The 27,355-nt window shown below is 41.5% G+C and overlaps 2 protein-coding genes, 1 long non-coding RNA gene and 1 pseudogene across 5 annotated transcripts in view; 1 reads left to right on the forward strand and 3 right to left on the reverse strand.

The window, feature by feature from the left end:
* The window catches only part of TRAM1 (translocation associated membrane protein 1), a 30,785-nt gene extending 30,397 nt beyond the window's left edge, over positions 1 to 388 (reverse strand). For all 3 annotated transcript variants that reach the window (XM_029924039.1, XM_029924038.1, XM_029924041.1), the window contains exon 1: positions 87 to 388. In XM_029924039.1, the coding sequence (XP_029779899.1) occupies positions 87 to 209 (123 nt within the window). In that variant the 5' untranslated portion in view covers positions 210 to 388. The remainder of the gene's footprint in view (positions 1 to 86) is intronic.
* A 28-nt stretch (positions 389 to 416) lies between these two features.
* LOC115279496 lies at positions 417 to 5,924 on the forward strand (annotated as a pseudogene).
* A 9,960-nt stretch (positions 5,925 to 15,884) lies between these two features.
* LOC115279498 lies at positions 15,885 to 22,203 on the reverse strand. The gene is made up of 3 exons (XR_003903470.1): positions 21,998 to 22,203; positions 19,574 to 19,620; positions 15,885 to 16,166 (listed from the first exon to the last, which is right to left on the reverse strand). It is a non-coding gene; the product is annotated as an uncharacterized LOC115279498 (long non-coding RNA).
* Positions 22,204 to 22,543: 340 nt separating this feature from the next.
* The window catches only part of LACTB2 (lactamase beta 2), a 30,443-nt gene continuing 25,631 nt past the window's right edge, over positions 22,544 to 27,355 (reverse strand). Inside the window, exons 6-7 of the mRNA XM_029924045.1 lie at positions 24,296 to 24,377; positions 22,544 to 23,631 (exon numbers count right to left, since the gene is read on the reverse strand). Of these exons, the coding sequence (XP_029779905.1) occupies positions 23,588 to 23,631; positions 24,296 to 24,377 (126 nt within the window). The 3' untranslated portion in view covers positions 22,544 to 23,587. The remainder of the gene's footprint in view (positions 23,632 to 24,295; positions 24,378 to 27,355) is intronic.

The following is a 27,355-nucleotide window of genomic DNA, read 5'->3' on the forward strand; positions in this document are numbered from 1 at the left end:
GGGGGGGGACCGGGGGGCCGGGCGGCCGAGGCTGGCAGCCCGGGGAGGGGGCGAGCGGGCGGGGCTGGGGCGCGGGGCGGACTCACCTCGAACATGAGCCCCAGCAGGAAGACCATCGCCACACAGGAGACGATGTCCGCGTGATTCTGCAGGATGAATTCGTGGCTCAGGACTGGGGGGCTCTTGGTGCTCTTCTTGCGAATCGCCATGGTGAAGCCACCGCCCGTGCCTGCAGGTGCTTCCCGGCTCCGCTCTTTCCAGCTGCTCACCGACTAGCTGCCGCCGCCGCCTCCCCCTGGCTGCTCCTCACAGCCCCGTCGCTGCCACTCGCTGGGGCTTCACTTCCCATCCCACAGCCAGTACGCAGCCGCCAGGGCCGCCCGAAAAAAAAAAAAATAAAAAAAAAATAAATAAATACCCACAGCGGGGGTGAGCATGCGCACCAGGGAGACGGCGCTCGCTCGTGCCGGGGCAGCCCCTGCGAGCCCACAGCGCCGCCTGGGGACCGGAGGCCGTCGGCCCACGGCCCGGCCTGGGTACTGAATCCGAGCGGCACGCCCACTGCTCAGCTCCCGGACGGAGGTTGGGAGTCGTTTGAGGCTCGAGCTTTCAGCGCTTAGTTAACAGGCTGACTCCGCGGCGGATCGGAGAGCGGCCACGTGCGGTGGCGTGCATGCTCGCAAGCACGCCTTCCCGCCCTCCTGGTCACGCTGAGCTTGGGTGTCAGTCATTGCTTGCCTCCGTATAGATTGTCACTTCTTGAAAGCCTCAGCCGCCATCAAGATAATCTAAGTGTAAGACTACAGCCTAACTACGTACGCAAGGGTAAGGTGCATCCCTCAGTTTTAGCATCTTTTAAAAATTAACTTCAGAGTTATTGTGAGCACTCTTGGGGACTTAAAAAACTGTTGAAAGCTTGAACTAGTTAAAAAAAAAGAGAACAATTCCTATTCAGCCCCACATACCCATCCTCCGTCCTTCCCTGCCCCCACTGGGTCTCTCACTGAAGACAATGACCATCACTTTGGGTTTACTTGATTATTATTAACATTTCTTAGTAATCTAGAGAGATGGTAACAAAGATTTATGGACTACATAGGTCTTCCTCTTTCATCTTCTGCCCAAACGAAGACAGTTTTGTATGTTTTTTCTCTTAAATTGCACCACTGTGTAACCATTTGCCAAATCTAGAAACCAAAGTTATCCTGGTCTGATACCTTTCAGCATTCTTCCACATCCAAACTATTATCACACTCAGCTAATTCTATTCCCTTGCCCCTTTACCACTGCCACAGCCTCAGGAGGGGACTTATTTCTTGCTTACTGCATTACAACTGGTGAATTACTAAGTGGTTTAAGATGATGCTTTTTTGAGTCCGAATTCTGCCGCTTATTACCTGAATGACCACGGACAGGTTACTTAATCTCTATGAGATTCAATTTCCTCACTTATTTATATATTCATTTGTTGAAAAAATACCGATGGTTTGCCCACTTGCTTGGCACTGAGGACACAGAACTGAACGAATAATACAAATTAGCCTCTTCTTGGAGGTTTTCATTTTATTTATTTTTTTATTTTTATTTAAAAAATTTTTTTTTAATGTTTTATTTATTTTTGATACAGAGAGAGACAGAGTATGAGAGGGGGAGGGGCAGAGAGAGAAGGAGACACAGAACTGGAAGTAGGCTCCAGGCTCTGAGCTAGCTGTCAGCACAGAGCCTAACGCGGGGCTTGAACCCACGAACGTGAGATCTGACCTGAGCCGAAGTCGGAGGCTTAACCGACTGAGCCACCCAGGCACCCCAGGTTTTCATTTTAGAGAGTGGAGAGGACCTTTAAACAGGATTTCAAAAGTGAAACATATGTTAAGTTGAGATGAGGGTCCTGGAAAAAAAATACAGCAAAGGGAATAGGGAAAGCCTGGGGGAAGCTGCATTTGCCCGAATACTTGAAGGAGGTGAGGGATCAAGCCATGCAGATATCATCTAAAAAGAGGAGACAATTGTAATTAAATGAGATGCAGCTGCATGAGATGATTCTAGGAAAGTGCTTAGTAGAGGATTAGGGCTCTACACACATTAACTATCAATGTTTTCCTTTCTGATTACTAGTTTCACTTATCTCTAGATCACCTTTTAATTTTTACATTAGAATGATGCCTCTAACAGGCTCAAGATGTTTTCAAGGTTTTCCTTTTGTTTCATGGAAAGCTAGCATGACTAAATAGCTCTTTGTGATTTGACCCCTGCCTACCCAGACAGGCTCAAACCCTGCCTTAATAGGGCCCAATCTCTCTCAGCTTCACACACGATACACTCTCTGGGATGCTCTCTTCCCAGGCCTTCCCCTGGCTCTGTGCCTGCTGCTGCTTCTGTCTGGAATGTTTCCTCTCCCTGTCATACACCCAGCACACTCCCACTGCTCCCTCCAGTCTCATTCATGTGTGATCTCTTTGAAACCTTCACTGACTTCTATGACTGATCTAGGCATTCTGTCTCTTATGATTCAATCGTATTTTTAAAAACACATCTTAAAATTTGAAGTTGACATTTTAGGGGCACCTGAGTGGCTCAGTCGGTTAAGCGTCTGACTGGCTCAGGTCGTGATCGGGAGTTCAAGCCTTGTCTTGGGCTCTGTGCTGACAGCTCACAGCATGGAGCCTGCTTCAGATTCTGTGTCTCCCTCTCTCTCTGCCCTTCCCCTGCTTGTGCTCTCTTTCTCTCTCAAAAATAAATAAACATTAAAAAAATTTAAGTTGAAATTTTAAATTTTAAATAATTTATATCATATAGTTCAAATGTACAATTTTGAGGTTTTGAGTATATTAACAAAGCTGTGCAGCCGTCATCACATTCTAACTTAAGAACATTTTTGTCATCCTCCAAAAAAATCCTATATACATTACCACTCATTTTCCATTTTCCCTTGCAGTCTTGGCAGCCCTTAGCAACTGGCTTCGTTCACTTATGATAAGTGAGGTTTTTGAGGTTTATCCATGTTGTAGCATGTAGCAGTATTTCATTCCTTTTTATGGGCAAAATAATATCCATTGTAAAGATATATCACATCCTCTCTGTCCATTTATCAGTTGGTAGACATTTGGTTTGTTTCCACCTTTTGGCTATTGTGAGCAATGCTGCTGTGAACATTAGTATGTAAGTTTTGTAGGGGCGGTAGTTTTCAATTCTTTTGGGCTGTATACCTAAGAGTAGAATAGTAGAATTGCTGGTCATACGGCAACTTTATGTTTTACTTTTTGAGAAACTGTCAGACTGATTTCCAAAATGGTAGTACCATCTTACAATTCCACTAGCAATGTCTGAGGGTTCCAATTTCTACACAAGTTCCCCAACAGTTGTTATTTTCTGTTTTAATTTTATCTATCCCAGTGGGTGTGAAGTAGTGTCTTATTGCGTCTTAGATATACATTTCCCTAATGACTAATGCAGTTGATTAGTAGCCATTTCATATGCTTACTAGCCATCTTTGGAGAAATGTCTATTCAAATCTTTTGCTATTTTCTATAATGGTATTTTTAAAAAATTCACTGAGTTAGGAATTTTTAAAATGTATTCTAGATACAAGTCCCGTATCAGACACATGATGCGGAAATATTTTTCCCAGTCTGTTTGTTATTTTTCTGTTTTCTTGATGGTGTCCTTTAAAGCACAAAAGTTTTACATTTTGATGAAGCCCAATTTATCTGTCTTCTTTTTTATCACTTGCTTTTTGTGTCCTAAGAAATCATTGCTTAATGCAAGAGGACAAAGATTTACTACCGTATTTTTTTCTAAGAGCTTTATAATTTTAGCTTTTATATTTAAGTCTATGATAATTCAGTCATATTCTGTATATCATTTTATTTTAGCAGTTACGATACTGTGTTCCAATGGTAAGTCTGGCGTTCCATGAGACTAGTGCTCCTCTGGAAATGAGAGTCATTTCATCTCGTGTCTCCTATTACTTGGCACTATGCTGCCAAGTTTTAGTGCTCAATGTTTATTGAGTGAATGAAAAGGAAAAAGGTTTCACATGGACTAGACAACAACTTAACATAGTTTACCCAACAAACAAATATAAAGTGAATGGAAATAACCGCTCTGCAAATTTAGTGAGTTTAAAGATGCTTAAAGAGCACTTGCCCTTTCTGAGCTCCCCAGAGAGGGGTCCATATGGTGGTGTTCTGCATTCCTGTCATTAAAGGGAAACTTTCACCATGTCCGGAGCCCTTGATGTCCCACAAATGAAGGAGGAGGGGGTCCTCACATTCCTTGCAGCAGGAACCCACTTATGAGGTACTGACCTTGACTTCAGATGGAACAGGACATCTACAAAAGGAGAGGTGATGGCACCTGCAGAGAACCTGGGAGAAGCTTCTGCTGGCAGCTTGTGCCATTGTTGCTGCTGAAAATGGCTCATGTCAGTGTCCTACCATCCAGGAATCCTGGCCAGCGATCCATGCTGCTGCTACCGGAGCCATTCCCACTGCCGGCCACTTCGCTCCCGGGACCTTCACTAACCGGATCTAGGCGGCCTTCCAGGAGCCGAGACTTGTGGGGGTTACGGATCCCAGGGGTGACCACCAGCCTCTTACAGAGGTGTCTTATGTTAACCCCCCACTACCATCCCTCTGGGTAACACAGACTCTCCTTTGCGCCGTGTGGACATTGCCACGCCTTCCAACAACAAGGGAACGCACTCAGTGGGTCTGATGTGATGGACGCTGATCCGGGAAGTTCTGCAGGTGCGTGGCACCATTTCCCGTGAGTACTCCTGAGAGGTCATGCCTGATCTCTACTTCTACGGAGATCCTGGAGACATTGACAAGGAAGAGCAGGCCGCTGCCGAGAAGGCTGTGACCAAGGAGGAATTTCAGGGGGGATGGACTGCTCCAGCTCCCGAGGTCCCCACCACTCAACCCGAAGTCGCAGACTGGTCTGAAGGCGTAGCAGGTGCCCTCAGTGCCCATTCGGCGTCCCCTGCTGAGGACTGGAGCTCTCAGCCTGCCCCTGAAGACTGGCGTGCACCCCCACTGTTCCGGCCACTGAAACGGTAGGAACAACCCCTGAGTGGTCTCAAGCTGCTCCTCCACAAAGGCAAACAAAATGGAAATAAGGCTGACAGAAAATAAACAGTTTCTAAATAAATAAATAAATAAATAATAAATAGGACTTGTGCTGCATTAAGCAAATGCTGAGTCCTAGGGATATAACTGTGAACAAGATGGAATTCAGTCTTGTTTCTGCAGCTTGTAGACAGGTATCCCTTGCTTTTCAAGAGCTCGCGTTAAACCACTTCACCTTTATGAAAGACCTACTTCAGTACTGGTTTTTGACAACCAGAAGAAATCCAAAAGAGGATTCTCTCAAAAGGGCGAAAAGCAAGAATAGTGCTCAGCATCTGTTTTGCAGGGAGCAGTTACAGAAGCAGTGCGCATCCCAAGCAGCGAGAGAGCGGCCCTGCCAAGCTCCTTCCCCTGGACCTTCCCTGGGAGTTACACTCAGCAGCTCAGCAGCAAGCTGCTTTAAACTGCAGCTGCGAGCATCTGTGCTTTATCTCAATTTATTTTGTACATCTGTTAGCAAGACGTGTCCTAGGGTATCAGAAAAGCCTACGAGAGATTAGTTTTTGGGTCTGGGGATGCTAAAACAATTTCCATATACATTAATGGTAATTGCTTCTTTGCTCTATGCCATTTCTTCAAAAGGTTTCAAAGGAACGCTCTACTTTCCCATGGCGGGGAGGAGGGACCTGTACCTGGAAGACAGATGATAAACAAGTACTTACGGGTGTGATGGGGGTTTTCAAGACTTGTTTGGTGCAGGGGGCAATAGAAATATTCTTGGTCATTTAGAAACTAATTGTTCCACTAAAGTGAGTTTTTAAATTAAATAGACACTTTCAAACCTTAAAAATTTAATTATCTCTCACTCTTGTATGGGAAAATTCTCCATTGGCCTTTCAGTTTCATAAACCTATCATACTCTGGGCAGCCACAGGACTTGAGATGACCACTGGGTATGGCAAGGCAGAGGCTGTCTGATTGCATCAGTTTGGGTCATCCAGGAAACATGCCAAGACAGAATTAGAAGTATAAGAGATCTGTTGGCAATAACATTTGTGAAAAATAAAGGGGAGAGAAGTCAATAGGGAAGGCCTTCAGATCACTGTGCAGGCCTGACACCCGCAACAGGAAGGAAGGATGGCCAGCCAGGAAGATCCTCAGACAAAGGTATGGTGTGAGGATGTTTCAGCCAGCCCAGTGGAGAGCACCAGCTCGCTGGGCAGAAATGGGTGGGGGGCCTCCGCCACTGCTCCCCAGTGAGGGGCTGGGGGTGCCCTCCGCACACTCCAAACATGATGGCATTTTGTGTAAGTGCAGCACCCACAGCGACAGGTTTGGGATAACCACAGTAAGTAAAGGGAGGGCAGAGTTTATGGAGAGGTTGATGATGGCAAGATGAAGTATCTTCTTCTGATCGCTTCTGTTTTCTCAGTAAAATACGAAATGAAATCATCAGGAGTGGAGATAGTACAATGAAGTCTGAAGAGAGGATGGGGTAAAACTGGGAGGGTGAATGGATTAGGGGAACATGACCAGACGGCAGAACCTTCTGGAGTCTTGTAGACATAAATTCAGAGTGAAACTTGTAAGCAGAGTCACACGCCCTTCTCCCCTGGCTTGGATACCGGTGTGGAGAAGGCAGAGGGCTGGGTTTTGCAAGGCCAGTATGACAGTGGGGCAAGGGGGTTGAGGATGCGTGTGGCTGCGGGCGGGGCCCAGGAAATGACAGGTGTGAGGGGTGGTTGTGCTCTTATCCTCTGTCACCTTCCAGCCTACAGTCCACCCTTTTCTGCTGTGAAAGGCACACCTCTGCAGGCTGCATCCCTGAGGCTCCCTTGCACTCTTTCTGACTCCTACTTGACTTTGGCTGAGGAAAGTTACTCGCCAAAGATCAGAGGAGATCTTTGAGGATTTATGGTCCCTTGGTTCCTCCTTGCCTTCCTGTTTCTGGGAGTGGCTGTGTTGTCCTGTGGCCATGGCCCAGTCAGGAAGCCTTTCTCTCACTGTTCCAGCTCTCCCTGAGCTCAGTGAGCTAGCTTATTCTCTCCTCGGCCTCTCCAGGCTGTTGGTGGCAATGGCTCTCCACATTCCTTATCCCCAGAAACTTCATTAAACTCTCAGTAGTTAAACCCTTCTAAACATGCCATCTATTCCTTACTAGTCTTTTGACAGATGCAGAGGACAGAAAAATAGTGCTAGGACCTCTGAATGGGGTTACCCATGGGTTGAAGACAGTTGCGGTGGGACTGATTGGCCAAGAAGGAAGTAGTCAGGGAGCAGGATGTCAGAAGTGAGTTCAGATGTTGTGCACTCACTGGCCATGAGATGGTAAGGGTGTAATGAAGGGAGAGGGTGCTGAGGTGGATGTAGGGGGAGTGCATTGGAAGTGAAGAGTCAAAGTGCCAGGAGGCTAGGGTGCTTGACACGCACTTTGCATGGATGTTCAGTCACTAAAAATGACTGAAGGAGTAGAATTGGAAGGAAGCCAGGGAATGAGCCGGGTGCTAACAACTGACATGAATGAAGAGGAGTCAGAGAGCTTAGCAGATGATTCCTACAGGGGGACAGTGGTTGGTACAGTTGGAGGGCATGGGCGCCCAGAAGAGTCGGGGCTTTTGAGCGAAGGAGGAAAACTGTCATCAGCCATAAGGATGATGAAAAACACCCACTCCACCCCTGGGTTCTGTGGTACATGAGGCGCGGGAGGGAAACACAGCCACCTCTTGACAAGGCACAAGGAAAGCAGGTTTCAGTTTTCAGTTAGAGCTGTACCCAGGTTTCTGCATAAGAGAGTGAAGAAAATATTCAGAAAGTGGTGGGAGGTGTGGAGGATTTGGCAGGTGACACAGCTGGGATCCTAAGGGATAAAGTAGAAGGGTTTAGGGGCTGGATGGGGTGGCTTGTAGTTTAAGTCACTAAGGTGATGAATAGGGTCGTGGGGAACAGAAAATGCTGACGATGGATGACACTGGAGGTTTGCTTCTGGAGGGTACCAAGGTGGAAAGTGTTCTTATGTATGATAGAATTATCCTGATGATCTTTTAGGGGAATGTGGGGAATCTACTCTAATTTTATTTTTTTTTATTAAAACATTTTTTATGCCTTTATTTTATTTAGGAGGGGGGAGGTGCAAAGAGAGAGGGAGACACAGAATCTGAAGCAGGCTCCAGGCTCTGAGCTGTCAGCACAGAGCCTGATGCAGGGCTCAAACCCATGGACCGTGAGATCACGACCTGAGCCAAAGTAGGATGCTTAACTGACTGAGCCACCCAGGTGCCCCATCTAATTTTACCTTCTCTTTTAGGATTAAGGGGATTATAAGGAGGGGTGGCTGCCATTAAATCCTCCAAGGGTGGGTTATGGTAGTGGGGAAAGTTGTCTTACCAAGGACCTCGGGGTTCTGGAGGCTTCTTTTATGCAGATTGGTTGCTCAGATGTGTCCCACTCTGGGGCCATTGCATGTCCAGCACAGTGCTGACTACAGTGTGTATAGTAACCACATTTTGGTCAAGTGAATTTTTGGCAAATGTACCTTGGCCAACAATTGTTGGGATTCTCAGGATATTTTCAAATGATTTGGAAAAGGATGAAAGACAGTTTATGTGGATTTGGATCTCTCCAGGAAAATGGCATAGGGTTGCTGTAGTTTTGAGAAATATGAATGAAACAGAAAGATAATCTTTGCCCTAAAAGAGGCTATCTGTATTTGGCCATATAAGACCTACACAGGGATGAGAAAACACTTCTGAGATAACATGAGAGTAACGTGCAAGAAAGTGCCTGATTGAGAAGGAAAATGGGACTGTTGCGTTTTGGCCCCTCGTACAGGACAAAGGATGAAGGATGAGGAACTATTTGTTGCCTACATACTGTATTCCAGGCATTTTATTTTCACATAGATTGTCATTCACAAAAACCCTATGAAACAGATGTTATTATTTTATTTTTGAAATCTTTTTAATGTTTATTTTTGAAAGAGAGCAAGCAAGCATGAGTGGGGGAGGGGCAGATAGCAAGGCAGACAGAGGATCTGAAGTGGGCTCTTCACTGACAGCAGAGAGCCCAATGTGGGGCTCAAACCCATGAACCATGAGATCATGACCTAAGCTGAAGTCGGATGCTTAACCGACTGAGCCACACAGGTGTCCTATGTGTTATTATTTTAATTTAAAAATGAGGAAACACAGAGGCTCAGAGAGGTTAAGTAGTTTCCCCAAAGCCACAGGGCTAGTAATCTGTCAAACCCACTCTTGTTTCACGTAAGTACTCCTCCAGGAGCTTCACTTACCAGGAAGATGTTGAATTTACGGAGAACAATGATTGTCAGCCTAGTCCATTCCAGACTATAGTTCTTGACCTCATAGAAACACAGCACATTTTTTTAAAAGTTTATTTGTTTTAGAGAGATGGGCAGAGAGACAAGGAGAGAATCCCAAGCACAGAGCCCATGCTGACAGCACAGAGTCAAATGTGGGATTTGATCTCACAAACCTCAAGACCATGACCTGAGCCGAAATCAAGTCATATGCCTATCCAACTGAACCACCCAGGTGCCTCACTGTTTTTTTAAGCAGGTCATTGATCTGTTTACAGGTCATTGTTATATCATATACTGTCAGCTATTAAAACATATAATTGCACTCATATTGTAAGGAAGAAATTGTATTTCTATGGGGAAGCAAATTCATTCCATTAATAGTTGGAGATTATATAATTTCTTTGAGTATAAATTTTACTGCTATGGAAACTGTAAACCAGATTTATAATGCAGCATTGTTATGAGCAGGGAAGACTGGCAGGAGATGACACATCACGGCCAGAGGTGGATCTGGCCGTCGAGGGAGAGCCAGCTGGTGATAGGAGTGGAAGTCTGTTACCCACCTAGACCACTCCTGAGTGCTTCTAGGGCTAGGACATGAATCTGCCTAGGACATGAGATTATGACTCTAGAAACTTAAGGGACCCAAGATGGACTTTATCCCCTTTAACCTATTTAACTGATTTAACTTTACTTCATCTCACTTTATTTAATATATTGAGGGCCTGGGTCAAAGCTTCTCTGATTTGTTTCAGTTTCAGAGAGTGGTGAATGCAAAGGGAAGATATGGAAACAAGAGAGTAAATACTTCCAAGAAGTTTAGCTTTGAAGAGAAAGCAGGGCATGTAACTAAGGAGAAATAAGGGAATCAAGGTAGATTTTGCACTGGTTTTTGAATGATGTGACAGTTGTGCATGTTCAGATGACAAGAAGGAGGGATGAGAGGGAGAGGTGGAAGACACTGGGGAAATGGGAAGAGATGGCAATGATGGACTGAGGTCTCTGTGGTAGAGAGAACATAGATAGAGGATTAACTTTACAAAGGAGGGACACCAGTTTTCACCCCAAAAGGAAGGAGGAAAGGTCAGTAGGGACAAGTCAATCATGGATCTGCACCACTTGGGTGATGAGGTCATAAGACTGGGAGCCAGATTCCTCTTCTGAATGAATGAATGGGGGGAGGAGAACAAATGGCAATAAGAGTGGAGAGAAAGATGGCTGAAGGAGCAGGGTTTTGTTTTGTTTTTTGCTTTTATTTATTTTTTTCAGGGGTTGGGTGGCACTGTAGTGGTTTGGAGAGGGAGGAGATTGTCAGTCCGACGTAAGAGGGCTGAAGGAGACTGGTGGTTTGAGGGGGGGCTATGATATAGCCAAAGCAGCCAATGAAGAGAATGTTTGATGGAACAGTCCAGGATGTAGGGGATTTTATTTATAATGGAATGGATTATATTAGTCATAACTCTTCTAGTTGCAAGTGACTGAAAAGAGGATATAGTGGGCTGGAAGTTAACAAACTGAAAAAGAAAGAAACAAAAAAAGCTTAGAGAGTCAGAGTGCCATTGTGGATATTAGAAACTAGAACCAGGCATTTGACCTCGTTGGGACTCTCAACAGATCTCCTTTTTTCTGTCTTCTGTTTCAGCTTGGCTTCATTTTTCCCCGTTATAAATGGACTTTATTTACATGGCAGAGAACATGGTCCCTTAGAAGATCTATCAGAATAATCCCAAGGAAAGACCCAGACTAGTCTGGCTTGGTAGCATGATCATTCCTGGGTCCATTTTAGTGGCCCATTGTAGCCACCCACTTTTCCTTGTGGGTAGAGTGAATTTTTTACTGGAAGGTGTGGAGGAAGGGATGTTGAGCAAATTAGAACATGAACCACCACCAGTGCTTCAGAGAACATGGTGTCAAGGTTCTGGAGGTAGAGGAACAGCAGGAAGTGGTTGGATCAGGGGAGAAAAACCCAACAGCAGCATAAGCATGAGTGAATGAGTGTAATGGAAGATGGGGTGACTTGTATTTGAGGCAATGGTCAAGGACCGTGGAAATGCATATAGTAAGGGTTTCACAAATAATCTCAGCAGAGACAGATAGACAAGGGGGGGTCTTAGTTTGAATTTGCTGTGCTTTCAAGAGGGTCCGAGGTCTCAGGAACAGACAGGAAAATGGTAGTAGATAAGCAGTTCGTTAGGAGGTTGTCACATTTGGGAGATGCTTCATAAAATAATTGGGCAATTACATCTGCCTGGGAGGCCATCCAGATTACCTTCATCTGAGGAGGATGAAATAGCGAAAGCATCTTTCTGTGCAAAATGCTTTCTTAAACTGCTTCTAACATTAGGTCTTGTTCTTTAGGGAATTTGGGACTGGTTGAACCGAGTTGGTATCTTGGAGCCATCAAAAATGGTAGGGCTCAGTGCCTCATAGACACAAGGTCCTGGGGTGGTGCCCACGGATTCTTTGGACCTGCTTCCTTGTTTTTATTGGCCTGTGTGCTCTAAGACAAAGCTTACAGCAGGAATGAAAACAACTAAAATGTAGATATTTTGTTGCAGCCTTCCAAGTGCTATTGATAATATTAATTTTAACCTCATATCAACCTAGAACGTAATGTTATTCCTATTTCAAATGAGGAAACAGAGGCTTATGGAAATAACTGTTTAAGATTTTTACAATTATTAAATTTTAACTCTCCAAATGAAGAATGTGAATTTTATCTTATAAAATCTTATAATCTTTTTTTGTTTGCTTGTTTATTGATTTTTGGGAGGGAGAAAGAGAGATACAGTGAGAGCTGGGGAGGGGCAGAGAGAGAGGGAGACACAGAATCTGAAGCAGGCTCCAGGCTCTGAGCTAGCTTGTTAGCACAGATCCTGACATGGGGCTAGAACCCATGAACCGGGAGATCATGACCTGGGCCGAAGTCAGATGCTTCACTGACTGAGCCACCCAGGTGCCCCTAAAAATCTCATAATCTTATGTAAGATTTTACCAAAGAGTAAATTTGGTATTTTGTGGAACTTAATTGGTATAAAGCAAAGTGAAACCATAAGGACTATGCAAATATATTGTTAATAATAACAACAAAAATAATAGCAAGTGATATTAATTGGGTACCAAGCACTATGCTAAACGCTATGGATATTTAATACTCATAACAACTTATTGAGTTAGGTACTGTTATCATTCCTTTTCTATAGATGAAGAATTGACTGGACAAATGCTATTACCAAATCATTACCGGTACCATCACCACCACCACCACCATGATAAATGGAGATAGCAATAGAACGCATACAGAGAAATCAGTAGGTTCTTTTAATTTGGGGCGTGACATGTGACTGGGGAAAATAGAGGCCATCTAAGACAAATGTTAAGTTTTGTCCCGTTGAAAAAGGCACTTTTATTTCCTGGGCAATTTATCACTCCTTCTCAGATCACTCATAATCACTAGCATTTTCCTTGGTCTTCACATTGCATCTACATCCTGAAATTAGAGCAGAAATAATGCCCTGCTGAGTGGAGGCGGATTAAAGGAAATGGGCGACCAAGGACTAATTCAGCTTGGGATGTGGAAGAATGGTGATGCTATTTACCCAGGGGTGAGCTGGGAGAGGGCGGTAATCAGGAATGTGAAATTGTGGATTGTACTGAGTTTCTTCACATTGATGTGTGGTCTTTGGGAGACAGCCAAATGAAGTTTCTGCAGTTAGCAAAGGATTTAGGCCTGGGGCTTTAGTGAATGATTCAAGTTCAAGCATACATCTGGAAATTGTTCGGCACGATGGTAATGGTTAACACCACTAAAATGGATTCGATCTTTGAGGTGGTGAATAAAAATAAAGAAGAACAGTGTATTTAGTCTGGGGAGTGCCCTTAGCAAAGAGATTAGAAAGGGGATCAGGAACTTAATTATGTACATGGTATTTAATAACAATGATTTTTAGACTGCCTTTCAAACAGTAATTTCCTATGAAGCCTCCATAAAATCTGAATGATGAAACTTTTAAGCCCACCAGATTCTTTTACTCTAATCTCACTGAGTGATTTATTTTAGGCTAAAATGCCCTTGCAAGGAATGTGCTGGTCCAAAGGACAGTATTATTGGACGTTATTTCCTCTGAAGTTGAAACTATTTAAAAAATACTGAATCAGACAAGCAATAAAATGGGGGAAAGAAAAGGAGAATAATTATATTAAAGAACTGAATTTTAAGAAAAATTACTTTAAGACTAGCTTCCAGGAAGCCAAGGCAAGAAATGAACATGGTGAATTATCTAGACATCATCTCATGTACAGTCTTTGAAACATGGTTAATTATTAGTATCGCATGGATTCTCTCTCACTTGGAGATTCTCATGAATGGGTCTTACATGGGGTCTGGGAGGCATGTAGTTTTAATTTCCCCAGGCAATTTTGATATTAGCTAAATTTGACCAACACGAGTCTAATAAAGAAAGCATAGCAGTTCATAGAAGAGAAAACCTTTTATCTAGCTCAGAAATCTGAAAGGGATTTTGTTCGCTGGATACCAAAGAACACTGAATAATAAAATAGACAATGTCCTTTATAGATAGCACTAAAAAAATAGATTTTATTTGTGTCTCACAGTAACCTTTGATAAATAAAAGTCAACAACCCATTATTAAAGAAGTAGAATTCTGTTGGTGTAGGAAAGGAATCTTCTAGGTTGATAGTAGAAATTCTGTTTCTTGGTCCTCTTTAGAAATTCTGATTCAGTAAATCCGGGAGGGACCAGAAATGTGCATCTGTAGTAAGCGCCCCAGTGATAGCAATCCAAGTGGTCCTAGAGCACATTTTACGCTGAGAGAATAGATGGCTGAGAGTATTCCTGGGAGTTTCAGGTTTAGATTCAAAATCTTGAGAGATACCATTTGTGACATTTTTACCATTTTTGAAAACTGAAACAGGAGAAGGAGGCTGGATTATTTACTTCCACAAAGTACTGTGGGAAGACTATTGTGGCATAAAACCAGAGACCTTCTGCTAATAAAAATTTTTCTTCAACTCTTGGGAAAATATCAAGAGCATTGGTTGCTTTACATGACTCTAGAGTAGATGTTAGTCTCCTCCTAAAAGGAAGATATGGGTACTGAGTGGATTAAAATCCCATGGAACTATGGGGACAGACATGGGAAAACTAAGAAACTGGTCTTTTGTTAGAGAAGTACTTTCCCCCAGACTTAAGTACCAAGGGTATCACAGTAGTAATGCAATCATGCACAAAGCAAGTTCATAAGATAGCCTGCATTGCTGCAGCCTAACTTATATTTGGAAACTTATGATTTGGAAAAATACGGTTTTCTTCAGAGGAGTGCTTCTATGGGGTCATTAGCCACTCCAAAGTCCTTAAAAACACTAGTAAACCTAAGTGAGGAAATCTGTCATATTAGTGTTTTTAGACTAATTCATATTAGAATTTGCCTGCAAATTCTGTAGTGGGTAACTTAACCAACCACAGAGAAAATATTTGTTGAGAGATAGAAGCGGAGTCTTTTTCTCTCTACACTGGCTAGTCACTGAATCCTAAATTCAGTTTAGATCTCAAGAGGAGAAACTTGAACTATGATATATCTTCGGTACTGTACTATGTTATGACTGAAATACAAAGTTGGGATCTACCATATGGCTATAAATAGCACTCTGCAGGCTTCGGGTGACCTCAGGTCTAGTTATCTTTAGATGGTTTCATGCTGCAGTGAAACTTTAAAGGCCATGGACATCTTTGAGTCCAGTTCACCTTCATTCTCCAGGTCCTACAGTCTAGATACTGGGTATAGGATTTCTTCTTAGGGAAAGCTTTACGCTTGAGATTTGTATCCATAAAGAATTATGAACTTGAAGATTCTTATCCTGTGGGCTAAGAGAACATTAAATAAGCATGTACCTCTCATTGTTTCCAATTCCTGAGGATCTTTGCAAGAGAAAATTCTACAACAGAAGTGTTTGTTCCCCCAGACTAAAAGAGTTGGAAACTTACCCATTGCATCTTATCAGTATTTTGACATTAAAATGTTAGGTTTATATGACATTATTATTTTAATTTAAAAATTAAATAGTGCCAACAAGAAAGCCACTTCCCAGTCTCTTCTCTTTTTTAAGATGCCTTTTCTGGCATTGATAAAATGTTAATATTTCTAGTCCCAGATTTGTCAATTTTAGACTTTACTGACCTTCTATTATCTTAGGTGATAATTCAGCATTCACAACCTCTTGTTTCCTTTCCTCTATTATCCTTATAATACAATTTTTTAAAAAGTTTATTTATTTTGACAGAGAGAGAGAGGAAGGTGGCAAGAGAGAGTGAGCAAGCATGAGTGGGGGAGGGGCCGAGAGAGGGAAAGAGAATCCCAAGCAGGCTCCACTCTGTCAGCACAGAGCCTGACACAGGCTCCATCCCAGGAACCAAGGGATCATGACCTGGGCTGAAATAAAGAGTTGGATGCTTAACCAACTAAGCCACCCAGGTGTCCCCTTAACACAATTTTATTCAGTGTTTACATTATTGCCTATATAAAATTGCAGAGACCAAAACTATTTCATAATTATTTCTTCCTGTGTCGATTTTGTTTTTTGTTCTTGCTTTAGAATGTACTTCTGACATTTTTCTATTTTGGATTTACCGTATCTGTTATGTGCTGTGTTCTTGTTCTTCTGGAGCACATTATCCAGCGGTTCCCGAGAGGCACGTGGCAGACAGACTTCCTGGGTCCTTGCAGTCACACATGATTGGCAGTGTGGTTGGTTACAAACTTCTAGGACAAATAATTTCTCCCTCAGATTTTTGAAGGCATTCTGTCCTAATACACACTAACAGTGCCATTTTGATTCATGCTCCCTTCTAAGTGATTACAAATCCCCAATGCTACCACCGTACCTACAACCCAGAATCTTCTAAGATCTCCTTAGCCCCTGAAATTTTATACTGTTATAACTCAGTGTGGATTGTTTTGTCTTTTTTTGTATTGCTGGACATTATGTAGCCCCTTTCAACTGAAAGACTCATGTCGTTCCATTCTACGAAATTTTTTTGTACTTCTCCTTTGATAATTCCTGCCTGTTTTCAGGCCTTTTTTTCTGGAACCCCAATTACATTGATCTTGGACCTCCCAAGGTTTGGTTTCCTCCCGAAGTCTTCTATCTTTTCCCTTCTGTTTTCCATTCTTTGTTTTGTTTCCCAAATTTTTTTCTGTTTAATTTGGTTATATTTTTTACTTAGTCAGACTTTTTCAGAGAGGTGTTTTGCACAACATCCTGTTCTTGTTGTACAGATTATAATACCTTTCCTTATCTAAGAACACTAATAATTAAGTGTTTCATATACTCTTTGTTCCCTATTCCTGCTTATTTTGTTCTTTCATTTTTTATTTTTTATTATTTTTATTTTTAAAGTTTTACTTATTTTTGAGAGAGAGAGAGAGAGAGACGCGGTGTGAGCAGGGGAGGGGCAGAGAGAGAGGGAGGCACAGAATGTGAAGCAGGCTCCAGGCTCTGAGCTGTCAGCACAGAGCCCGATGCAGGGCTCTAACCCACAACCATGAGATCATGACCTGAGCTGAAGCTGGACGCTCACCTGAGCTCAACTGACAGAGCCACCCAGGCGCCCCCCTGTTCTTTCATTTCTGATGAGCTTTAGATTTCTGTTTATATTAAGAGATATGATTGGAAACTATATATGTGTGGGTGGGCTTCCTTGTAGGGAGATATGGCCATTTTGTTGGAGAATGTCTATGTAAACTTTTGCAAAGGTTTGTTGTTGTTGTTGTTGTTTTTTTGTTTTTTTTTTTTGTCGTCTGTATCATTCACTCTCTCTAGAGATGAAATTCCCAATCTTCTACCTAACATTCATCTACTTGGAAGCCACTGTCCACTGTTCTGGGGACAGGTAAGGAAAGGGGAATGGAAGCTTACTGTTCTTTCTTCTGGCATTTCACTTCTAAGAATAAACTTTGGTTTCTTTTTGGGGGCAGCTGTTGCTTGGCTATGTATCACTCGGGTATGTTGCACAGATAAGCTTTCAACAATCCTGCTTTTAGAACAGAGCACTGCCCCCACCTTCTGCAGCACCTGGTGCCTCTAAGTCCTAGTCTTCTGAAAGGGGTGTTAGGGTGACTTGGCTTCCTTCCCTCCGACAGCAATGTCAGGATATGGTTTTATCACTGCCCTAGCTGTATCCGTAGTCTTTCAAAATTTGGTTGTAATCTAGGCAGTCCCCTCTTGCATCCTGTCTTCTCAGGTTTATACCTTTTACTATCATTTTTTAAAATCTATAACTGTATACTTAATATGTATTATTTTTATTGGGTCTTGGAAAGGAGGAGCAATAAACATGTGGTAAATCTGCCATAAATAGTACTAAAGAGAATTATAGTCTCAAAGAATAATGCTTAATGTTTTTTAAAACTACCTATGTTAGTGGATTTTAATATGGATTTCTTGGGGATTCAGAATTTTAGCATTTATGTACAATCTTTCAGGATAAAATTGGTAATATGCAGTAACAACATGATAATATTGTTGAGGATTTAATGTTATATAATCCAATAATGGGTAAAATAAGCATAAGCAGCACATAAGAGTCTTCATTTAATACTACTGACCTTTTCTTTCTTTCTTTTTTTTTGGATAGTAAAACAGCTCTCTCCTAGTGATTATCCTGTCCTTGATCAAGCTATTTCTGGTATCTTCCCAGAGATATTTTCTGCATACACAAGTAAATACACCTGTACATATCCCCCCTCCATTTTAATTCCAAGTGTTTCAGAAGGCCCAGCACCATGGAGGTTGGAACTAAGGCTTTCACAGTCAATGTTTCAAATATTGAACTTTTTTTTTTTTCTATCAAAATATCCTTTCAAGCACCTTGTCTCTCCTCTTTCCCCCATGACATCGCCCCCCCCCGATAAAGACCGACAATGGCGCATTTTCCTGGTTCAACAATGTCTGGAAGTTGGTAGCATGCTGATCCATGCTCTGGTAAGTTACTCTGCCTTGTAAGAGAGGGGATGCTAACGTATCATACTGGCAGAATTAAGAAACACCTGCACTTGAATCTTTTCTCATTTTCTCCAGGATTTTAGCTTTCCTGCTATTAGCCAACTTTACTAGGCAACTTTACTTTTTCTTGAAGTGACAACCTGGGGATATGGAAATACTCCCAAATAACTTAAAAACACTCAAAAACTCTCACAAAAATACACAGGAAAGGTTCAGTTTGCATGGAGTTGGTCCAGACATTCTCTGAGCTACTACAGGGAACTGTTTTATCACACTGGAAGGAAAGGAAAGCAATTCAGTAAGGAATCAATGTTGCTTTAGAATCTTCCTGTGACTCTTCTTTATCTGAAAACAGATCTCACCACTCTGGCTATAGGGTAGGCATGTGACCAAACCTGGGCCAAATACCTTATGTTCTGTACAGCGGAGACTGGCCTGAGGAATGGGTAATGAGCCAGTATAAGTCAGAGTCCTTCACCTAGGATTTTTTTCAAACTAAACCTGAGAGGACCAGTTTTGCTTGCTGGTTACAGAGCAGTTAGAATGTGAGCCCAAAACCACCTGTAGCTATGTATCCTGCCTTGTGAAGAAGCCAGTCTGACTCTTAAAAAAGGAAATAGAGGTAAGAGGTTTAGGGTTGTATTGATGGGATCCATATCTTTGTTCTTGTTCACAAGTCTGACTCCACCCTTATCCTTCTTAGGTTGGTTCATGTGCCAACCAACTTCCCCTTTTGCTTAAGCTAGTTGAAAGTAAGTTTCTGTCACAGGCAGCAAAATAGAGCTTATCTATTTGGCTCCAGCTCCATAGACCTAGGTGCCTCGTAGGTAACTCCCTCTGCATGTTCCTTGGTATTTCAACCTCATCTATAGTACAATGCATCTTTCCTCCCTTAACCCGTTCTCCCTTCTCTATTTCCTGTATTTTCTCATCATGATTATCAGGTCAACATCTACCCGACTGCCCAAGCCAGAAATCTCGATCTCAACTAGACTTCTCCTTTTCTACTTGATCCCCCTCCTTCAAGATCTAGTAGTTTCTAAGTGCTATTCCTTTTCTTAAATACTTCTTATATCTGCTACCCTGTCTCCTACTACCTTTGAGACCCCTTCTGCTGCCTTTTCTTCTCTCACTGTACTGAAAAGGCCAATCTCAGAATCCTTACCCAGTCCACTGTTGAATGGGGTTCCCTTCTGGTCCCAGATGATTGGTCTAGAGTAGTTAAATAAAGGCTGGTCAGTAATATAAAAAACAGGGTGATAGGAAGTGCTCTTAAACAGGGATACTGAAGGTTAATTAGACCAAGCAGGTTCTCTTCTACGAGGAGATCTGAATCTGAGACACATAAAAGTCTACTCATTTGTTGCAAAACAGAAGCTGAGGATAGAGAGAAGGCAGAGGTGATGACAAGGAGAATGTAAATTCTTGACTAAACAGAAAATGTATTTAAGCAGCTGTGAGTAATCCAAAACTACTGGGTATATATATTGAATGGAGTGTAAAGTAATTGGCTGATATGACAGAAACAAAGAGGAATGAATCACAATGGTTGGGTACAAACTCTTGCTGTTGGGAAGACCATAAAATAATACTCGAACTGCTCTGGACTATGATTAACTTTCCAATTCCTAAATTATGCAAACTCCAGCCTGTGTGAAGCATGGCTGGATGACAGTACATTGGTTCCTGTGAAATTTCTATGTTCTCTTGATTCTTTTTGTCTCTAAGACCTCAACCCTCAAACAGTCTACTCTAGCTATATAAATTAGTTCTCCAACGATGTTATGCTCTGCCATATCTCTGTTTATGTGCATACACTGTTTCTTCCAACTGGAACAATTCTCATCTCCTTTTTTTTAAAATTTTTTTTTAATGTTTTATTTTTTATTTTTGATACAGAGAGAGACAGAGCATGAGAGGGGAAGGGGCAGAGAGAGAAGGAGACACAGAACCGGAAGCAGGCTTCAGGCTCTGAGCTAGCTGTCAGCACAGAGCCTGACGCGGGACTCGAACCCACGAATGTGAGATCTGACCTGAACCAAAGCCGGAGGCCCAACCGACTGAGCCACCCAGGCGCCCCACAATTCTCATCTCCTAAACATCTCTAACTTCTTTACCTGGATACCATTTTCTTATCTTTGAAGGCTGAGCTCAGGTTACTCTAAGCTTTTTTTTATTTTTAAATTTTTTAAAGTTTATTGAGAGAGAGAGAGAGAAGAGAAGAGAAGAGAAGAGAGGAAAAGAGAAGAGAAGAGAGATGGGCAGGGAGGGGCAGAGAGAGAGAATCCCAAGCAGGGTCCACACTGTCAGCACAAAGCCCAATGTGGGGCTCGAATTCATGACCTGAGCCGAAACCTAGTTGGCTTAACCAACTGAGTCACACAGGTGCCCCATCCTCTAAGCTTTCTATAACCCAAGCAAATTTAATGGTATTGCATATTGTAACAAGTATCTCCACAACTAGACCATAAGCTGCTTTTGAGAGCAGAGATGCTGTTTTGTTCCCCTTTGTGACGACCCCAGTGCCTGACTGATCAGTACCCAGCACAAAGCAGATACTTAATGAATGCCATTGTTTTTGTTAAAGGTCAGTTGCTTAGACTCTTAGAAAAATCAGGAAGTTGAAGGCTTCCTCCAATAGACAACTTGAAGTTGTGACATGGTACTTTAAAAAGACAAGGATCACATAGCTTTGTGCAGATTTCTTCAGTTCAGAATGCCCTTCTCATCCCTGTCCCCCACTTCCCTCCAAATACAAAGTACGGAGACCAGAATTACGGCTACTGCAGTTATCTGGACAAATGAGGATGATGGCCTGGGCTAAGGAGTATTGGTGGAGTAAGAGGTAGAGACAAATTCCAGAGCTGGAACAGTCAGTATGTACTTGATTAAAAACTGGATATGAGATGAGGGATGGGGGCATATAAAAAATAACAACTGTTTTATTTAAAGATGTAGGAAAGAATGGAGGAGGACATGCAAATTAAGAGGCAACTAAACATTCATATACTCACATAATCAGACTTACTGTCTAAATTTTGTTGATATGTGCTATATTTAGGGAATGGGATTACTGGTTGTTTTCTTTTTTGATGGTGGTGTTGGGAAAAATATTTGTAGTTTATGAATATTTTTTTTTTTTTTACCATTTTAAAGTACACTGTTCATGGCATTAAATACATTCATGACTGGGGAGCCTGGGTGGCTCAGTTGGTTAAGCTTCTGACTTCGGCTCAGGTCATGATCTCACGGTTTGTGGGTTCAAGCCCCACATCCAGCTCTGTGCTAATAGCTCAGAGCCTGAAGTCTGCTTCCGATTCTGCCTCTCTCTCTACCCCTCCATTACTCACCATCTCTATCAAAAATAAACATTAAGTACATCCATGATTTATGTACAGTCATGACCACTATCTATTTCCAGAACTTTTTCATCTTCCCAAATTGAAATTCCTTACCCATGAAACACGCCCCATTTCTCCACCTCTCCTAGTCCCTGACATCCACCATTCTACTTTCTGTCTCTATGAATTGGCTACTCTAGGTATATCAAATAAGTGGAATCATATAGTATCTGTCCCTTTGTACTCACTTATATAACTTAGAATAATGTCTTCAAGTTTCATCCATATTGTAGCATGTCAGAATCTCCTTCCTTTTGAACGCTGAATCATAGCCCAGTGTCCGTGTATACACCGTTTCAGTAATCTGTTCATCTTTCAGCAGACACTGGGTTGCTTCCACCTTTGGCTATTTTGAATAACACTGCCTTCATGAACCTGGGTGTGCAAATATCTATTCAAGTCTTTGTTTTCAATTATTTTGGGTATATACCAGAAGTAGAATTGTTGGACTGTATGGTAAGTCTATGTTTAATTTTTGAGGAGACACCATAATGTTTTCCATAGCAGCTGCACCATTTAACATTCCACCAGTGATGCCCAAGGGTTCCAATTTCTGTACGTCCTCCCCAACACTTTTATTTTTTGATAATTAGCCATCCTAATATGGATGAAGTGGTATCTCATTGTGGTTTTAACTTGCATTTCTGCAGTGATTAGTGATGTTCAGCATATTTTCACATGCTTACTGGCCATTTGTATATCTTCTTTGGAAAAATGTCTCTTTAAGTCCTTTGCCCATTTTTGAATGGAGTTGTTTATTTTTGTTATTGTTGAGTCCAGTTATTTTATAATACGAAATCGTTTCAGGAACACAACAGGTCTCTAAGGCATGAGAATAAGTGTTTAGAATAGTATGAACATGTTGGGGACCTTGGGAAAAAGAGCAGAAAGAGGTGAGGCCATCAAAGAAAGCTTAAAAAATCTTTTTGTAAAGTCTTACCTTTAGGAAAGAATTTAAACATGGACATTTCTCAGGATTCTGAGCTCATTTTAGTATTGTAGTTTGGCAACCTTATGGGTTAAATAAGCACTGGAGGGCTACCCTGAGAAGCTAACCCCTCTTTCAAGAACACTACTTATATAAAAAAATGCCTGTATTATAAATCCTCTAATTAATTTAAAAAACTCCAACTGTTGGTGTATAATTCATATATATCCTGATGACTACATACTAAAAACTAAACTTGAAAAGTATGTTGGTTGTAGTAATAGATCACAGAAACTATTATATTATGCTTTTAATTGGGAATTTAATATATTTTAATTACCATGGATTATATGCATGAATCATTGTGGGATACCATTATAAGAAATATACAAGATACAGGGCTATAGAACTAAACCAAAATCGTAACTGATAGAAACATGAAAATAAAGCTATTAGATGTAAAGAAGGATTACATAGAAATCTGTGCTGTTAACTGGAGCAGCTGGAGAAAATAGATTTGTAATAGATAACTAATCTCCAAGCATAATATCCAGTTTAAATTACATAAATTCTATTATTTTTAAGGTACCCATTTTATTGACTCTGTTGAACATGGATACATTGTTGGATTCTGAATTTTTGGCAAAATGTTATAAGACTCAGGTTAGATAAGTAACCTATATATATGAAATGTAATATTTATTTTAGAAGAAAATATGACATTCTTTTAAAGTATATCTAGGGTTATTTTCCATGTTCTATACTCTATCTTCCCTGTAAATAATGAATAGTTAAGAAAATCACACCATTCTCTAAAAACTAACCAACACAAGCTTTCATTAATCTGAAACTAAAGATGAGTTTTCCATTTCTTCTCTGGATCCGTGTTGCTAACTGTGGAAAGAAAATTAGAAAGTAAAACTTTAACAATGGATAAGCAAATTTAATGGATTTTAAGTTATTTTGTGGCTAGTAAAAGCATTCATTCCTAAAATAATTTTGTTGCTCAATATAAAGTGGATTTTTTTTTTTTTTTTGGTACATATAAAAGCACTGTTGAAGCTTCTACACAAAATTCAAGTTTTAAGCTTCTTGATGTTAAGGATTAAATTTCTAGGAAAAATACTAATTTGATGAATTAACCTAAAACTAGTAAACACAGAATTATTGCTTTAACACCTCTGTGTTACTACCTTTACTACTGCTAAAGCATTTGGCAGTTCCCACAACTTCTGCGTGTGAAATTCTTCATGGTCTTGTGGCTGGGAGAGGAGAAGCCGTGTTCCTGTTACACGCCTTTGATTATAGTCCTGGTGGGTAAGAACTGCAGCCCCTCAGCAACATTCTGCTTCCTGTGGGAGCCTGGGCTTCCAGCTTGTGGTCCATTGGCCTGCCTTTCACTACTAACCCTTCCTCCTGCCTGTTTTCTCCATCTTACAGTGACGGTCAAGGAAGGACTTTGGTGGGTGTTATTTTTCCTAAAAGGAAGCTCGTTTGTTTGTAAGAAAATATTTTAGATGCTGGTAATAAAAGATTTGCAATTTGGAAGTATACTTACATACTTTTCCTTCTTTTTCTAATTTTCTCAAGTGAAGCAAGACGTTATGTTCAGCCATTTTATGTAAATGCTCAGGAATAGCCTAAAAGCAAGACAAGAGGGAAAGAAAACATTTCCTTTTTTCAAAAAGAACGAGTTAATTATTTTGAAACTATTAAAGAAAAGATGCAACAGGAGGAAAATTTTAACTTAAACACATTTTTATAGAGGAAGAATCAAAATGATTTCACCTTGTACATGTCTTGCTTTAGGCCACTATATTATAATCAATATACATATAGATAAAATAGACTGAATAGTCTAGAAAGACAGTTAACAGTGTTGGTTTTGTTCATCACTGAATACCCAGTACTTAGCATAATGGCACATAGTAGGAACTCCACATTTTATGAATGAATGAATGAATAAATAACTGTAAAAAGATATTTTTGATGATGCTACAGAGCCGGTGGCCTTATGGTTTATTTACTAGGTTACATGATAGTATCTTTGTATGATTCCATTGGTTACATCCTTAGACTTCTCTTAAGCATTCATTTAAAAAAAATGTTTATTTAATTTTGAGAGAGAGACAGAGAGGGGTACAGAGGATCCAAAGTGGGCTTCTGCATCAAGCTCATGAACTGAGAGATCATGACCTGAGCTGAGGTCAGATGCTCAACTGACTGAGCCACCCAGGCGTCCTAAGCATTCATGTTTATAATGAGTTGTATTATTGACTCACTTCTTACACAGCCAACTTGGCACAGCTGTATCAGACATTAATGTTCCCATATATAAACTTCTAACCTCCAACTTAAGCTCCATATACCATATCTACCATTGTGATCTTCTAATTTTTTTAATGTTTTTTTTTTTTTGAGAGAGAGAAGAAAGAGCAAACTTGAGTGGGGGAGGGGCAGAGAGAGAGGGAGAGAGAGAATCCTAAGCAGGCTCCAGGCTCTGAGCTGTCAGCACAGAACCTGACACAGGGCTCAAACCCACGAACTGTGAAATCATGACCGGAGCCGAAGTCAGACACTTAACCAACTGAGCCACCCAAATGCCCCTATTTATTTATTTTGAGAGAGCAAGTAAGTGAGATCATGACCTGAGCTGAAGTCAGATGCCCAACCAACTGCTCCACCCAGGTGCCCCAACCACTGTGATCTTCTGGATCTGATTATGTGACTTCTCTCCCAAGATTCTTGGGATCCTGGTAGCATAGTGGTCAATCCATGATCTGATCATGCTTGCCTTTCCTGCCTCATTCCCTGGGAATCTTTCCTTTCCTGCCCATCCCCATATGCATGTGTGCTCCAGTCATACGCAGTTTCTTTGTAGGTTTTCAAATGTACACAATGGTCTTTTATTACTCCCAGGGCAGGTCTTTCCTTCTATGTAGAATGGCTTCCCTTCTCTTGTACTCTGGCTTGGGAAATGCTTACTCTTTCTTCAAGACTCAATTCAATGATTAAAATTTTAAAGCTTTTCCAGACAAGCCTTAATACCCTGTATCTTCTGTCAGCTGCAGTTTATTCCTTTCTTTAATGCTCTGACATACTGTGTAGAGGTTTTGGAGGAAGCCTGGTGGGACAGCAAAAGCAAGATATGAGTAGTATCTGACATCTCACTTTTGTGTATGTGACATCTGCTAGTGGTGTGCCTTTGGAAGTTACTTACTCAACTTTCTGAGTCAGTAGTTTTTTTAATTTTTTCACTTTTTTTTTTTTTTTTTTTGAGAGTCAGAGAGAGACAGAGCATGAGCAGGGGAGGGTCAGGTAGGGAAGGAGACCTAGAATCCGAAGCAGGCTCCAGGCTTTGAGCTGTCAGCACAGACCCTGATGCAGATTTCGAACCCACGAACCATGAATCATGACCTGAGCCAAAGTTGAATGCTTAACCAACTGAGCCACCTAGGTGCCCCCATTTTTTTAAGTCTATTAAATTGGAGTAATAGTATCTTCATGTATTGAGAATTCAAGGTATATGAATTAAAGACCTCAAATTACATTTGTAAGTATAAAACAAGGAGTACAGCATCTGGCACATAATAATGTGCTCAAAAATGATAGAGTCAGTATTACAACTATCCACTGAACATGTATGTCTTCACTAAACTAGGTGTCCTTTGAGGGCAGGGATCTCTAGTCATCTATGTAATGCCGTATCTAGTCCATTGTGTGGCACAGGAAAGGAACCTAGTAAATGTTGAATGAATACATCTCTGTATAATACCTAATAGTATTCTATATGCAACAGGTTCTTGACACATATGTACAGTGAGTATACCTCTAACACACCTCTCAGTGCAGAACCAGCATTTTTTTAGGTATGGGCAACTGCTGAATGACTCACCTGGGAGTTATAAGAGTGCTGTCTATACTTAAGCTAGGAGGAAAAAGCTCAGTGTGCCAGTGTATAGTATAGTCTAGAGGGGCTATCCTCTAGTATTATGAGGAAACGAACTCTTTCACAGAATTTAAATTTTTATATTACCAGGGCTCCTGGGTGCCTCAGGCGGTTAAACATCTGACTGTTGATTTCAGTTCAGGTCATGATCTCATGGTGGTGGGATCCAGCCCTGAGTGGGGCTCCACGTGTGGAGCCTGCTTAGGATTCTCTCTCCCTCTTCCTCTGCCCCTCCCCTACTCGTGCATAAGCATTCTCTCTCTCTCTCTCTCAACAAAAAGAAAATTTATATAACTGTTTTGCCAATGGTACTTTTTTTTTTTATCTTGAGCCATTTTTTAAAAATGTTTTTTATTTATTTTTGAGAGACAGAGAGAGACAGCGTGAGCAGGGGAGGGTCAGAGAGAGAGGGAGATACAGAATCTGAAGCAGGCTCCAGGCTCTGAGCTAGCTGTCAGCACAGAGCCTGACATGGGGCTTGAACCCAAAAACTGTGAGATCATGACCTGAGCCGAAGTCAGATGCCTAACCGACTGAGCCACCCAGGCGCCGCTATCTTGAGCCATTTTAACCACTCATCCCTCTCTTTTAAAACAAAGCACACGGAATGTGATGTGATTGTTTTTTGATAATTTAGGCCTATGGAATGTTAAAGTTCTTTACTGCTTA

Source organism: Suricata suricatta, chromosome 15 (assembly GCF_006229205.1).
Source record: "Suricata suricatta isolate VVHF042 chromosome 15, meerkat_22Aug2017_6uvM2_HiC, whole genome shotgun sequence".
Lineage (NCBI taxonomy): Eukaryota > Metazoa > Chordata > Mammalia > Carnivora > Herpestidae > Suricata > Suricata suricatta.